Below are 14819 nucleotides of genomic sequence, written 5' to 3'. Positions count from 1 at the left end.
ACAGATTTTGGAGGGGAACTGGGATATGAGCCGGGATATGAGGTTTTATTCTAAGACACAAAGCCAGGCCTCCTCTTTCACTTATATCTGGAAGACAGACTCTATTGGCAGCACACAAAAAAACCCCAGAAAGCAAGATAGAATGCATTAAATAACATACGGAGCATGTTATGCACCTTCCTGGAGAAGTAGTCAATCAGTGCATGGATGTCAATGTTTTCTCTGAACATGTCAAGTCAGTCCATCATCTTCAGCGCAGATTACCTTCTTGACAATGGATGTGCACACAGAAAGTGTAATGTCTTGTTCCATGACAAAAGCACATTGCCAAGCCACAATGAGGGGCATAGTGGCAAGCACTCTTGGTTTCAGAACTAGGAATAGACTCTAGACGCCAAGCGCAGTGACTACTAATATAAAAGTTACATATTAGTTGGTACGGAGCCAATAAGTATACTCCTCAATAACTCATGCCCATATTTCTTAAATTTGGAAATTAATGATGGGTTTCACCAGCACCAAAATAAGTATTTGGAGCCAATGACATGTTCCTCCTCAACTGAGCATATACCTGCACTCTGAAAACCAGAGACCTAATGACAGTTTTCTTTCCAATCTGGACAATATACCATAAGCAGAACTTCCTTTTTTGCAATACTTAAAGGATGTGCAGTCAGACAGACTAAATATGATGGGTATGCGCCTAAAGCACTTTTAATTTTTAATTATTGTTAGTTATAATTATCTGACTGAAAGCCCAGTGATATGACTGGAATGGGTCTTGTTTTTCTTGTAATTTATTAGTTTTATAACTAATAATGATTAAACATTAAAAACGCTCCAAGCACATTGGCTAATCAACTTGTTTTAACACTAACCAAGTCTGCTACAGTACTGTCTGGTTCATTTGTCTGATTTTAGAGGAAGACTGACGTTCTGATAGCAGGAAAAATGTATGAATTGCTAGGTCTTAGAGAGCCCACCGATAGTTGAAAGACAAAGATGGGATTTCTGTTTTAAAGAAACACACACCTCACCTGAAAAAACAGCAAAATTATGTACTGAATTAATTAATGCCTTCCACCAAATTAAGAAAGAATTTATTATGGGTTGTTTCCAGAAAGAGTTTCCTGGGGTTTAATATCTAAGCCAAGCACAAACTGTAAAACACAGCACGAGGATCATAAAGGAAAGTGCTACCTTTTTGCCACACTCACAGCTCAGGTTCTAGGACGGTGTCAATTTTTTTTTTTTTGAGCAAACAGTACTTCAACCAGGTGTTTTGTGAAACCTTCTCAAACAATTCAGGCCTGGGTTTACATCACTGATGCAATTGGAAGCTTTATTCTCAATTTCTGAAATGTTTGCATGTATAGAGAGGGCCGTTTGGAAGAGGATATCATAGCATTTTACAAAATGTTTAATTAAGCCTCACCACAGCACTGAGAAGTTGGTAAGTACTATTACCCCCATTTTCCAGACCTGAAACAGAGACATTAAATGCCCAAGGGGACAGAGCAAAATGATAAAGCCAGGAACAGAATCTAGATTTTGTAACTCTTATATTTGTGCGCTGATTACTAAGGGCTAAATTGAGCTTTTAGGTTCAGCCCTAAGAAGGGGGAAGAATGCAGCTGTGATGCTCCCAGAGGAAGAAACTGGGCTTCTGAGAGGCTCAATTCCTGCCCTCTTGCTCTGGAGGGCAGCAGAAACTTTGCTGCAATTCTTTTCAGGACAAAGCCTGGTCCCCCACTACTACCCAGCCAGCTCCACTGGCTGCTGGATTGCGGGGGAGCCATGACTTCCCTCCACTCCTCACCCTGATCTCCTGCTGTACCCAGAGACACAATCAAAGGAAAACTGATGTGGCTATATAGCTACACTACCTTATCTGGCCCAGTTAGACCAAGCCACAATCGATCCCAAGATTATTAGCATCATAGGAATCAGAGATTTATTAGATCGAGTAGTTCCATTAACAGGGGCAGGATATATCCCCTCTCTGGAGGACATATCAGATATTTAACTGACACTACCCTCCATTATATATGCAAAGACAGATTATTTTTCCCCTTTAAGGAAGCCGTTTTAGAGCCTAATCCAAAGCCCACTGAAATCGATGGAAAGGCTCCCAGTGACTTTGATGGGCACTGGATCAAGCCCTTAGAGAACATTAGTGACAAATCATTGTTAATATAATGAGTGCAGCTTGTGTGTAGCAATTTCTGCCAGTTTATGGCTTAAACCTGCAGCTTTTGATATACGCTGAAAAGGAAAAAACAAATGATGATGCTAGCCAATGGGCCATGGCATCCTCTTTCCTTTGATGTGTTGACATTTAAAGGAACTTGGCACTTAAAATTACAGAAAAATCTTCCAGTGAAGCTCCCTTAATTCAGTGGTTTGACTTATCTTCAAATCTGAACAGAAAGGAAAGCCTCTCTTTCCGAGCAGGCACCTGCACTAGGAAGGAACTGGCAGATACCTTGTTAGCGCAGTACCTGGATTATTTGTGCATTGTTTATTATATCCCTTGCTTTAGTTTTCATCAATTGTAATCATTTAGAGGGAAATGGTATGATTAGCAGCACACAAGCAAACAGCTGGAATTAATCCTTTAAATACAAATATTTTATTGGTTATGCCATGGCTCCTTGGAAAAACAGTGGTGCAAAGAGCACAGATGAAAACCCTCCTTGAGTTTCCTCTAAAAATCACTATTCATTCACAATTTGCTTAATGCAATTCTTAGTGCAAGCAATTAAGAATTTAGATTTCGCAACTCGGCTTAACAACACAAATTTAACTATCAACACCCAACATGTGTCATGATTTCAGTCTGTCTTCTAACTTGGCAGGGTTCCCTACTTCAGTATAAGTCTAAAGACTACCATTTCAGGGGGCAAAGTACTTTCACTAGTTCGTTTCCAAAGTATGGCTGTGCTGTACACTATTTCAGCTTTGGCAGGGCAGTACATTAAAGGCACACTCAGCAGCTAATGATTAGTTTGTAATATAGGTCCTAGAGATCATCCTCTGTTTCACAAAGGCTTCTTTCGTCTCTCTGTAGTATATAGTATTATAGGTTATGCGTAAATTTACTTCTATTAAGTGTCATTAAATGGAAAAAATATTTAAAAGGCATGAGACTTTCATCACATTCATAGATGTCAAAGCTTGACTAGCTATCATCCTGAGCGTTCAGAGTGTATAATATTGCACTAATTTGCTCCTAAATGCTCAGTATAACCATAGATCTGCTATTTTGTTTCACCATTGTTTTCCACCTAGAATGGCATATTCCATTGTTTTGTATCTACCCTCTCTTATGTGGGACGTCTTTACACACTATAAATCATAATGTATTTATCCTTACAATGTTTTCCATTTTCCTTTTTATGGTGGAAGTGCTGCAATATTAAACAAGCAGGACCAAATTCTATTCTTTGTTACATGGGCGTCTATGAAGTTACTCTGGAATTACATCAGGGTAACTGAGAACAGGATCTTGTCTTTGTGGCTCCACCTGACTCCCTGCAACTTCAAAGCTCATATATTAAAATACAACCATTAATTTAGAAATGAAAAGGGTGCTTTGAAAAGTGCTACTGATGCAGCAACTTGAATTTTTTTCCAAACTATTGAAATGTGAATTTGAAATGACAATCTCCTTTCTAACATGGTCCATATATGCCCCTTTATGTCATACTATACCTAAGGAATCTACTTAACAATAGTCACACAGCAGCAGGGCTAACTTATGGCATGCCATTACAGTTGCAAAATTAATTACGGTAGTTTTTTCTCCCAATATATGCCCCTCTCCCCACACTCCCTTTTTCCTGCCCTCTGTAACCAAAGGGGCTCAATGGAAAGTTTTTCCTTGTAATGTAATACTAAGATTTTTTACATATGTCAGTGGTTTCACAAAAAAATACAAGAAAGTAAAATAAAATAGAACAAATCTGATTCTGACTTAAAATGAGTTATTCCTAATTTACACCAGTTGGAAAGCAAGGTTAGAATTGAAAAGTCAGATTTGTCAAGCATAACTGTTTGATGGACGGAGACTGTAACATACAGGAGAAATTGCACTGCTAAGAGACTAAAATATCTATGCACATTAAACTGTTATTAGCAGCTAAACAATTGGCTCACCAAGTAATACTAAATCTTCATTTCTCAACTAGCAGAGAAAAATTTAATAAACAGCCAAGGAATTTAAAACAGGCAACCTACAAATAAGCAACTGATGAGTTAATCATGCTAAATAAGGTTGCGAGTTCAAAAGTCTTCATAACTAATGTATTCACATACTCTGTGCCTTGCTTGGCTCAGTTATTTCAATCAATAAAACCCCCTACTTCAAGTAAACACCCTATTCTGAGTCATCACTAAATTCATGAGTAAAATGTGCAGTTAAACATTGAATTTTCATTCAGCCAACACCATTTAAAATTACTTGTATAATTATTATGAACACAGGAATTTTAAATGCACACATATCCTGTGTAAAAACTGAAAATTACAATTATGATTCAAATTTATTGGATGAAAGCTGCTATTTGCATAGGTTTTGCTATGCACAACACTTCAGAATACGAACACTATGTAATTAAAATGGTTAATTGCAAAAAGCAATTGGTTGTTAAGACTATAATTTAACAAGGTTCTCTGTATCTGACCATCTGATTTAAAAGGTTAATGCAGTGACCTAGGAAGCCATTGCACCCATTTTAATTGTGCTGGCATTTTGACCAAAGACCACTTTAAATGAAAAAGGGGAGGAAAAATCCAAGCTCGCTTTGTAAGCCAATATTATCTTCTAAAACCTACACAGTGAGAAATCACAAAAACAAAATTATTAATTAAAATATTAACAAGGTATAGTTAAAACTTTTGTACACTTATGCAAATGAGATTGCTAGAACAAGGGAAAGAAGAGATTCCCCTGGGAGAAAAAATATAAAATCAACAAAGTGAAAAGATCAACCATCCTTCCACTGCATGACAGCACGACACAAGAGGCAGCAACTTGGGAATTCAGCAAGATAAATAAAAACCCTCCAAAGTTTAAGTAAATCATGGTTTATAAAGCTAATAGATTTAAATGAGGCATACAGCATCATTCTATAAAAAGATTACATTTACCAGGGGACAGGAGCAGTATTTTGGCAGAAATTCTAAAAAGGTAAAATATTATGGTAAGGAAGGCCAGACTGAGAACCTCTGTGTATCTGTTTAAAAGTTAAAGCTCTGGTAGTCAATTCTCCTATGTGATAATTAGATATGCAGGGCTTTTCTCTGCTGCTAGATTAACACAAAGTTACAGCACTATGACAGGTTCTCTGCATTTCAACGGGTTTAACACTGAAGGTCAAAACTTAATTTTAAGCATAATTGATTCAACACTAACCTGACCTATGAGGACAGATTTTAAAAACTGGGCATGTTTAGTCTTGAGAAAAGAAGACTGAGGGGGGACGTGATAACAGTCTTCAAATATGCTAAGGGCTGTTATAAGGAGAACTGTGATCAATTGTTCTCTGTGTTCACTGAAAGTAGGACAAGAAGTATTGGGCTTAATCTGCAGCAAGGGAGAATTAGGTTAGATATTTGGAAAAACTTTCTAACTCTCAGGGTAGCTAAGCTCTGGAATAGGCCTCCAAGGGAGGCTGTGGAATCCCCTTCCCTGAAGGTTTTTAAGACCAGGTTGGACAAACACCTGTCAGGGATGGTCTAGATTTACTTGGCCCTGCCTCAGAGCAGGGGGCTAGACTTGATGACCTCTTGAGGCCTCTTCCAGCCTTATACTTCTATGATTCCCAATACTGCTCCTTAGAACTCCTTCAGCAGTTGCCCTGAGGGAGCTCCCAGAGCCCTTGTGCCTGAGGCAGACCTACTGCCTCCAGAAGGGCCAGGGGAATCTGGATCTGCGCAGTCTTTTGAAAAAGTGCAATGCATACTTCTGTCTCACACGCACACTTTGGGAAGGCTGAAATCAATGGAGCTGCATCCACTTATGCCAGCAGTGAAATTGGACCGTAGTGCCTAGTTTTAACAATCTGCTACATACTACTATGCCTTTGCGGCTGTGGCTGGTCTGATTAGAATTCTATGTTCAAGTAGCACGTACATTTTGCTCTTGTACCTAGATAGGTACGATTCCTTTACTTTTTACTTAACACTGGGGAAGGAGGAATGTCATAACGTTAGTTTAGTCTTTGTGTGTTAATCATTCCCTACATTATTAATAGAGAAAAAGAAATTATTTACATAGTGCTTCATGTAGACATGTCAGTATGTAGCAATGCTACTGTCAAGAGAAATACTCATAAAGAATCATGATATCTGTCTTGTCTTATTTTATGCCAGCCAGGCTCAGAGATCCCTTTCTCCTGATAGCACCCACGGGGAGAGAGAGAAAGAGAGAGTAGGAAAGTTTGCTGCTGTTGCAAAGAGGGAGGGAAAACCATGGTTATAAATTGGTTAAAGAAATGGTCTAAAAGCCGAGCAGTGATGAGAGGGTTATTACATACAAACAAAATAATTGCTGTCAGTATGCATTTACTCATTTCAAAAACATACCTGAAGTTCTGTCTGAAAGAAGAACTTCTGTGGGCACTGGGAACAGTCATAAATTTTATCCTCCTGCCCATGGACTGCAAAGATATGCTGCTGCAGTTTGTTTGCCTGTACAAAAACTGAAATAATACAGTGTAATCAGAGGTTAAGTTTGCTTTAGGTAACTTCTTCCCCATATTTGCTGCACATTTATTATGGCTGTAATCCTAAAAGGTCCAATGATATTTATCAATAAATCATCAATATCTGTTTCAGTACAATTATCCTGCAAGAGTGGACAATATTAATAATTTAAGTTTTAAAGAATGATGTTTAGCTTAGTTATAATAGACTCTAAATATCATATAGATTTTTGATATTCCACCATAAAGTCATTGCTCTCCATTCATAATTGGATGAACCCAATTGTATAATTGAAAAAAGGGTGTCACCTCTTTTGCAGGGAGCTGTGAGCCAATCATAAGTGCATGAGATTTATTTATAATGCAGGAGAATTGAACCAGTAGAGATCTAGGGGGTTAATCCAGAAGATGTGTGACCAATGCAACATTTCTGACAGACTACAAAGGAAGTGTGAACCTGCAGATGTAGTCTGTTGCAAAGACAAACTGTATAACTATTTTGTCCATATAGAATAGAAAAGATAAGATTTTATACCATAAATACTGTTACACCTAAGCATTTTTATAATTTTGAACTGAAAGTTATTCTGATTTTGTCTGGTAGAGTTTGGAAATCAAGCACGCTGAGTTTAAGATTTATTTGGTTAAGATTATTTCCCAGCCTACTTCACATCTCATTTTAGATCAATGTTTATGGGTTCTAGATCTATGCAATATGCAAAAGTAGCTTCTTACTAACTGAATTTAAAGAAATACTATTAAGGATTTATTTCATAGCATGTCTCAGAGGCTAGATCTACACTACTAGGTAGGGGTGTGACTGCCCTGCTCATGTACACGTACTCATGGGAGCCTCATTGAGCTAGCACAGGTATGAACAGCAGTGTAGAGGCAACTGAGACAAGGCTTAGCCATGCAGAGTACAGACTTGCCTGAAACTAGTGGGTACATAGTGGGCGTGGCTTAGCTCCCATGGCTCCAGAGAGTACGTGTACACAAGCTGAGCTTGCAGTGTAAACAGCCAGAAAAGGACAAATTAAGTCCAAAACTACAAACTGCAGTCTCTCAAACTGCAGATCAAATTCTGAGAGGTCATGAGCACCTGCGACTTCCACTGAAGTTAAGGGGGACTGTGGGTGCCGAGTGCCCCCCATGATTCAACCCTTTATTTTTTACTTAGCTCATAGTCACACACGTAGGAAATGAAAGACAGATGTCATGTACACATCCAGCATTACTTTAACATTTTTCAAATACAAGACGTTCATTGCAATTTTAAAAAAAGCATATAGAGCATTCAACAGATTCTACAGTCGCTTTAACCAAGATCATCCAAATTTGCTTTGCAGAAATAGCTTAAAGTTAACTACAAAAGATGGATAAACAGCAAGATTTTAGATATGTGCTCTACATAGAAAAAACAGGACCTGGGCATATGTATCTGAGGGCAGATTCTGGTCTTACAATGAAAAAATGAATACAGCAATTGTCCAAACTATACAGTTTTAGGGCTTGATCTTACCAGCCCTTTACTCACATGAGTACTTCCACTGAGAACTGACTACAGGCTAGTTGGGTATGTAAAAAGCACTCACATGAGTGAGGGGTGCACAGGAGTAGGTCCTTATCTCACAAGAACTATCACATTCTACCCAACAAATGTAATTTCAAAAGGGCTGTTATTAGCTTCTTGAGTTTAGGAACTGATGCAGGGTGTCAAAAAATCACGGTGCTGTTCTTCATTCCTAGCTCCAGTTTCAGACTGATGATATTTTAAACGTTTCCAAGCAGAGTATTTTTCCCAAGGAATGGAACACTGTATTTTAAAAATCCCCTGTGTGTCATTTCTAGATCAAGCCATGCACACTGAGGCTTGTCTAGGTCTTACTGTCTTACCTGTGAAACAAACAGGGCATTTGAATGTGCCTCCCATCCCCTCAAAGCTGTGCTCAATCAGGTGACACAGAAGCTTTGCTGGAGAGTCAAACATCTGGTTACACAGCTTGCACTCATGATTGATGCCTTCCTCTGCAAGGTTCAAATGATACAACTTGTTAGTGACACAGCAGATTAGTGTCTGAAATGCAGCAGTCTGCTAGAAATGGTAAAGCTGGATTGCACAGCTTCAAGGACCCAAAGACATTACAATTTCTGTGTCCCTATTACAAAAGCACACACAGTCACTTGTACAATGTATTCAGGTGTACAGCCGCAAGTCAAATTTAGGGGCATTTATTTTCAGCTGTGATGAAAGTGATGCTGTGATCAAACCACCAGTAACATATACTCCTGTTTACAGGCTTGTGACAATATTGTACTTTGCACCTTGCATCTTACCACAAAGGCAGAACATTGTTGCTCTGGATATCTATTATTAAACACTCAAACAGCATTTAAAACAAATTGAACAGTGTGAATTCAACCACCACCACTACAAACAGAGTGAAATCCCATCTTCACCTCAGATTACATTGCAAGTATATAGGAGGAGGAGGAGAGGAAGCTATCAGGGAATAGCAGGAATGCAGGGCTAACTCAGCCTTCATTTTATATGTAATGCCTTTTTGAGGTTGAAGTGAGACCACTGATGGCATTTAAATGGCATTTTTAAATTGAATTTTCCTTTCATATATATTTGTTTTGAACAGATCTTTCATGGAGATGTTCTGAATACAAAGAACCTATTTAAAAATCCCCTTAAATTTTGGCTTATTAATAGATAAACATTCACTATTATTATTTTACCAGCATATTAACCTAATACATTAATTTGTCATTTTTGGTGTTTTGTGCAGTTAGGACATATTGTGCGATATTGGAACAACATTTCAAAAGACTCCCAGAAATACAAATGAAATAATCTGTATTTGGGTGGGGGGAGAGGGGGAAGATCAGGAGAGATTGTGTACACAATACCTGTTTTGTGCATGCCAGTAAATATGCCCACAGTTTTTACAAGTGTTTTTTGTAAATACCAGCCAAATATTTGTCTTCTCATGAAAATATATTTTAAAAAATCAAGTTCTGGCCTATGAGATATGCACTACTTTATGTCTTCATCTCAAAATCTCATCTAGTTTACATTTTTAGTTCCAGAATAGCAAGAAGTGATTATAGTACTATGAAATAACCTCCTGCTAAATGTACTTTCATCCTTCAAATAATTTGAGAAAGAGCATAGAAAATCTCTGTTTATAATTGCTTTTATATTACCTTTTTATAACCTTAAAATGACTGAACAGAGGAAAATTATTGTTTTCCATAAGGCCTTTGAAACTTAAGGAATCTCAAAGCCCTTACAAAGTAACGAGTTAAATAACAGTAGTATGGTAACAGTGAAAGCAAATGGAGCAGCCATTATGTACTTGTAATAGCTCAGACACACACATAGCCTACATATTAGAACCTGGCTTTTTGTTGAAAACAGGGCCAGCAGGGGAGGGTTGGTGGCATGCAGCTGGAGAGAATTCCCAGAGTACATGTGTCTTAAAGGGCCCTAAACTCACCAAGAGGATATTAAAAAAAATCTGTAAGTGGTGACTTGTGCAGTAGTGAGCTATGCCTGGGCCATTGTTAGGAGCTGTCTATGCAGCTCCAAAAACAGGTAAGCTCCCGAATTGCACTTATAATTGGTGCTCTGTTCCCCATACTGCCTGTAACACATACAGAGCAGAGAGCAGAATGCTGATGACAAGAAATGCTTGAGGAGAAGAGGCAGCATCAGTGAAGCATGAATGGATAGCTCCTCCCACAGAGGGGATGCCAGGCACCTCTAACATGTAGGGCACGTTTCTCTACCCTCATCTGCACTGTGGTCCTCTATTCATAACATGACTGCAGAATACGCAATAAAGGCCCCACAGTGTGCATAGCCAGTTTAGACTGGAGGGGGAAATGCTATCCTTTTTCTTTGTAATGTTTCATGGAGAAAGAAGAGGGAGATTGAGGGAGAGGGGTGGGAAGACAGACAGAGGGGATGGGTAGGAAGTAAAAATAGAAAAGGGACAGAAAAGAGAAGAGAAAAAACACTGGTGTGAGTACAGACACCAAGTACTTCTACTCTGCATTCTGACTACTCCAGAAATTCTCTAGATGGCAAAACCGAGAGGTGGAATATTTGTGAGAACACAAGGATTCTATTTTGAAATTTTTGAAATTTCTGATCTGGACAGCCACCAAAGATGGGCAGATATTTAGTATTTAAGTATGAATATGTTTTAAAAACTTCCTTTCCCCCAATCTCCTGTATTATCCAACCTGGCTTCCTAGAAGAGACTCTTGTGTGCCCAGTTTCAGTTCTGTGCAAATCTGCATAGTTTAGTAACAGACCCCATGGGGAAAAAAAGGCAGGAAGATGGCTTTGTGATGGAGATGCTGTAGAACCCTTAACCAAATAGCTGTGAACAACGACAATGCAGTATAATAAACATGTAAAGTACAAAGCTGATACTATGGTAATAGAAAGAATTCCTTCAAATACTGAATCAGAGAAATCATGTTTGACATTCATCTGCTAACTTCCATATACTGTATTATTCAGAAACCCATTCACCTGTAATTCATATACAGCATATGGTCCTGAGTGAGCACTCATTAGGAAAAATGTTTCCTTTGTGGCTAAATACCTATAATTTCAGAAAAATTAAAAATGTGAAATATATGTAATATTCAATATGAGACTGAAATTATATTCTCTGGCTCTTCACATGTTTAATTAGGTAACACTGATTGCATATTTTCTTGGCTGATCCCTGCAGTATTTTACATAGTTAAACCCATAACAAACTAAACCTGGAATGAAAAATAATAAAACATAATAGGTTCCTGCAGATCTGGAAATTGATCCCACTCGAGGCAAGACCTTTTGATTGCAAATCCACTTCTGAATTATAAGGCCTTCTCCTCACTGGTGGGGTTTTTATTCCACTCCCACAGGAGTCCATTATGTATTTCTTGTGTTTATAAAACTATCCAGGAAGAAAAAAGGGGATGAGGTGGGAGGGAAAGTACCCCGGTTAGCACGACAAACATTTCTCTATTCGTGCACCTGTATCCAAACTATGAAAATGCCCAAAGACACAGAGAGAAATGCTGTTACAATCACTCGCTTCTCAATGGCATTTTAATAGAATTTTACATAGAAACACAGAGTATGCATAGAGATACAGGTGTATCTTTGGAGAATAACTTTCCTGAATTATATAAGATCACATAGGCACATATGAGACAGCTTCATGGTGACAATGCAGCATCTGACAGCCAGCACACCATTCAAGCATGTGCTGGTGGGCTCTAGTAAAAGAAAATATGCCATCATTTCCCTCGTTTTTATTCCATTTTTTTTAACATGACAGGCATCCATAAGAGAGTCCCACATAACTCAAGTGAATTATGCAGCCCTTCTCATTTGAAAATAAAATGCAGATTTTTGCTGCTTGCTTTGCTAGCTCTTCTCCCATTTCTCCTTAAGTGTATCTGTGTGTGGATCCATTGATTTTAACACCAAACAAGCAATACATTGCAAACAAGATTCTAAGGTTTCTTTCCCTTTCCCCCCCTAAGCTCAGAATAATAAGCATTAATTTTACACTTCATTTCTCAAAAAAATAATCGGATGTGCTCTTGTTTAAAACAAGCAGGCCTGCTGGATTCTGTAAGGCTGAAACTATGTCAGGCCAAAAGAGGAACAGAGTGCTTTGTGTAAAAGTATCATGGGGAGATGATAGTATCCTGTAATGTTCTCAGTACCTACTTTTGTCTCCAAAAGCATTTGATCCCTGGCAGACACATACTTATTTCCATACTGGTCTTGAGGGAAGCCAGTAGGAATGAGAGCTGATTATCTGAATCCTGAAGGTGAAACCTGGGTGGTGCCCACTGATGTCAAAGGCAGGCATTTCTATAATTTTTAGGTACATAATTTACTGTCTGTTAGTGAGGATTAGTGGGTCGCCCAGACCCAGCTGAACTGCAGTGGTGAAGCACACAGTTTATTGTTCTTAAGTTCAAACGTATTTATGTGATAGTTCTAAATATGCTGATAGGACGCTTAATAGCACTTACATTGTCATTCTGCCCATTTTATAGTGGGAATATGCCTCTCCATAAAGCTATTTCTGTTGCAGCACTGTGCATCTAATACATATTACAACGAGTCTCTAAGCCACTAAGAGAACTGACAATAGCAGCCTCCTGGCGAGGATGCAGTATAATTAATAATGCTGTATTAAACCCATGTTCTGTATCAGCTGCATTTCTAATTATAACTATATTAATGGCAATATAAAACAGTGCATTAACACTGTCATGCAATGACATGTTATCAAACCAATAACAAATGAGAGATTTGAACAATAAAGAGGCACTGTCTTTCCTGTTAGTTAAAACTTCTTTCTGCAACTTGATTTAATAAAACAAAATTCTCCCTTACAGAAGAAAATAAAATAGTCCCAGACCATGTTGTGAAGAAATTTAAGACAATCTGACACTCATTCTTGATAGCAGCATGTAAATCCCACACTGCAGCTCTTCCAAAAAATACTATTATTTCTGCTTCATTGCAGCAAATTACGGTTAAGGGGAGGCTACAGTGAGGTGCACACATCCTGGAGTTACCTATATGTCTAATGAATCTTGATATAGTGAAATGCAGCGTAACCAAACATTAATGTACTATGTCATAAATCTGGTAAAATTAAATGGGGCCCTGTAAGAGGTGCTCTAGTAATAGTAAAAATAAATAGATATTAGAATAAACACATAAAAACATAAACTGAGAAATGGAAGAAACTGTTGTCTATGCAATTCATTTCCAAGTAAAACACTATTTAAAACAAACAAACAATCCAAGCAGTTTACACCATGATGTTATTTAGTCAGTGACTACAAACAGACTAGGAAAACAAATAAATGAAACAAGATCTGATTATAAAGAAAGCCCATTAGCAACCAAAGAATATAGAAGCAGTGTGAGGAAACGAACAATTTCATTCTAGGTGGATGACACTGTTTTACTATTGATTTGTCATTAACTGCCACGGAGATGAACGTAGAACCAAGCTCTGAGCAAAGAAGCATGTAGACTATAAGCAAAACAGGGTCACAAGCAGGAAACAGCGGACCAACAAATGTTCAAATGAGATTGTTACTACAATGTTAGACATGCAGGCTGATGTTACTTCACCACTATTTGTTACTTAAGAAAGTTTCTTACTGTACAAAATATCTGAGCTATATTTCTCATTTGTATTTTCCTAATTAATCCAGGCGGATATAGTTGCACCCTTCTTTAAACCCCCAGCGAATGCTTCCCAATATCCTTCTGGAGAGATGGGACCCATATCTTTTCTCCCAAGTGTCTTCAGGAGACACAAACGAGCTCAGCTAGCCTTACCTTGGCACCACTGGGACAAAGACACTCTTCAAAACAGTACCCTGACAATTAAGTAGTCTGGGTTTTGAAAGGCTTGGGATTGATGGCATGGACAGCGAAATATCACTTGGGGAACTGGGTGTAGTCCTCTGAGGGTTGCTTGAGGTCAGTTACTATAGCAACATAGAATGAGCTCAACCTTGTAACTGACCCTTATCTTTTTTTGATCTGTGGGACACTTGGGGCCATAGCTGGAAATCAACTGGAAAATAATTTGGTCACATATCAGACAGAAAACTATTTATACTATTTATCCAGGTAGAGCTGATCTCTCCCTTTGACAACTCTGCTACATTATGAGGCCCTTAATGTTTCTACACTATTCAATAAACTTATGTAGACAATCTATACTTATATACTGTAACAAAATGCAACCACAGGTATCTTTATTGTTGGTTATATTGATATAGTGCCAAATTCTTCCATCGCTCCCAGCTCATGCAATTCCACAGACTTGACTATGTAGATACACATACACCTACACACCTCTTACAGAGTTTAATATTTTAGGGTGGCATCTGCAACTCATATTCTTTTGTGCTTTATCTTGCAGATGATATATGATTCTGCTTTGAAATATATTTTTATGATCTAGAATGGCACAAAACTGATGTCTTTTTATGAGCTGAAGATTGGTTAATAAAATCTTGTATTCCTGCTTCATTCCTATGACAATTTTA

General features: G+C 38.1%; 1 protein-coding gene across 1 annotated transcript in view; it reads right to left on the bottom strand.

The window, feature by feature from the left end:
* ZNF423 (zinc finger protein 423) overlaps positions 1–14819 on the bottom strand; it is a 317744-nt gene that overhangs the window by 17978 nt on the left and 284947 nt on the right. The window contains exons 8-9 of the mRNA XM_077831047.1: positions 8604–8735; positions 6589–6704 (exon numbers count right to left, since the gene is read on the bottom strand). Of these exons, the coding sequence (XP_077687173.1) occupies positions 6589–6704; positions 8604–8735 (248 nt within the window). The remainder of the gene's footprint in view (positions 1–6588; positions 6705–8603; positions 8736–14819) is intronic.

Source organism: Eretmochelys imbricata, chromosome 12 (genome assembly GCF_965152235.1).
Source record: "Eretmochelys imbricata isolate rEreImb1 chromosome 12, rEreImb1.hap1, whole genome shotgun sequence".
NCBI lineage: Eukaryota > Metazoa > Chordata > Testudines > Cheloniidae > Eretmochelys > Eretmochelys imbricata.
The sequence above is the reverse complement of the archived record's forward strand: the minus strand, read 5'-3'. Positions and strand labels throughout refer to the sequence as shown.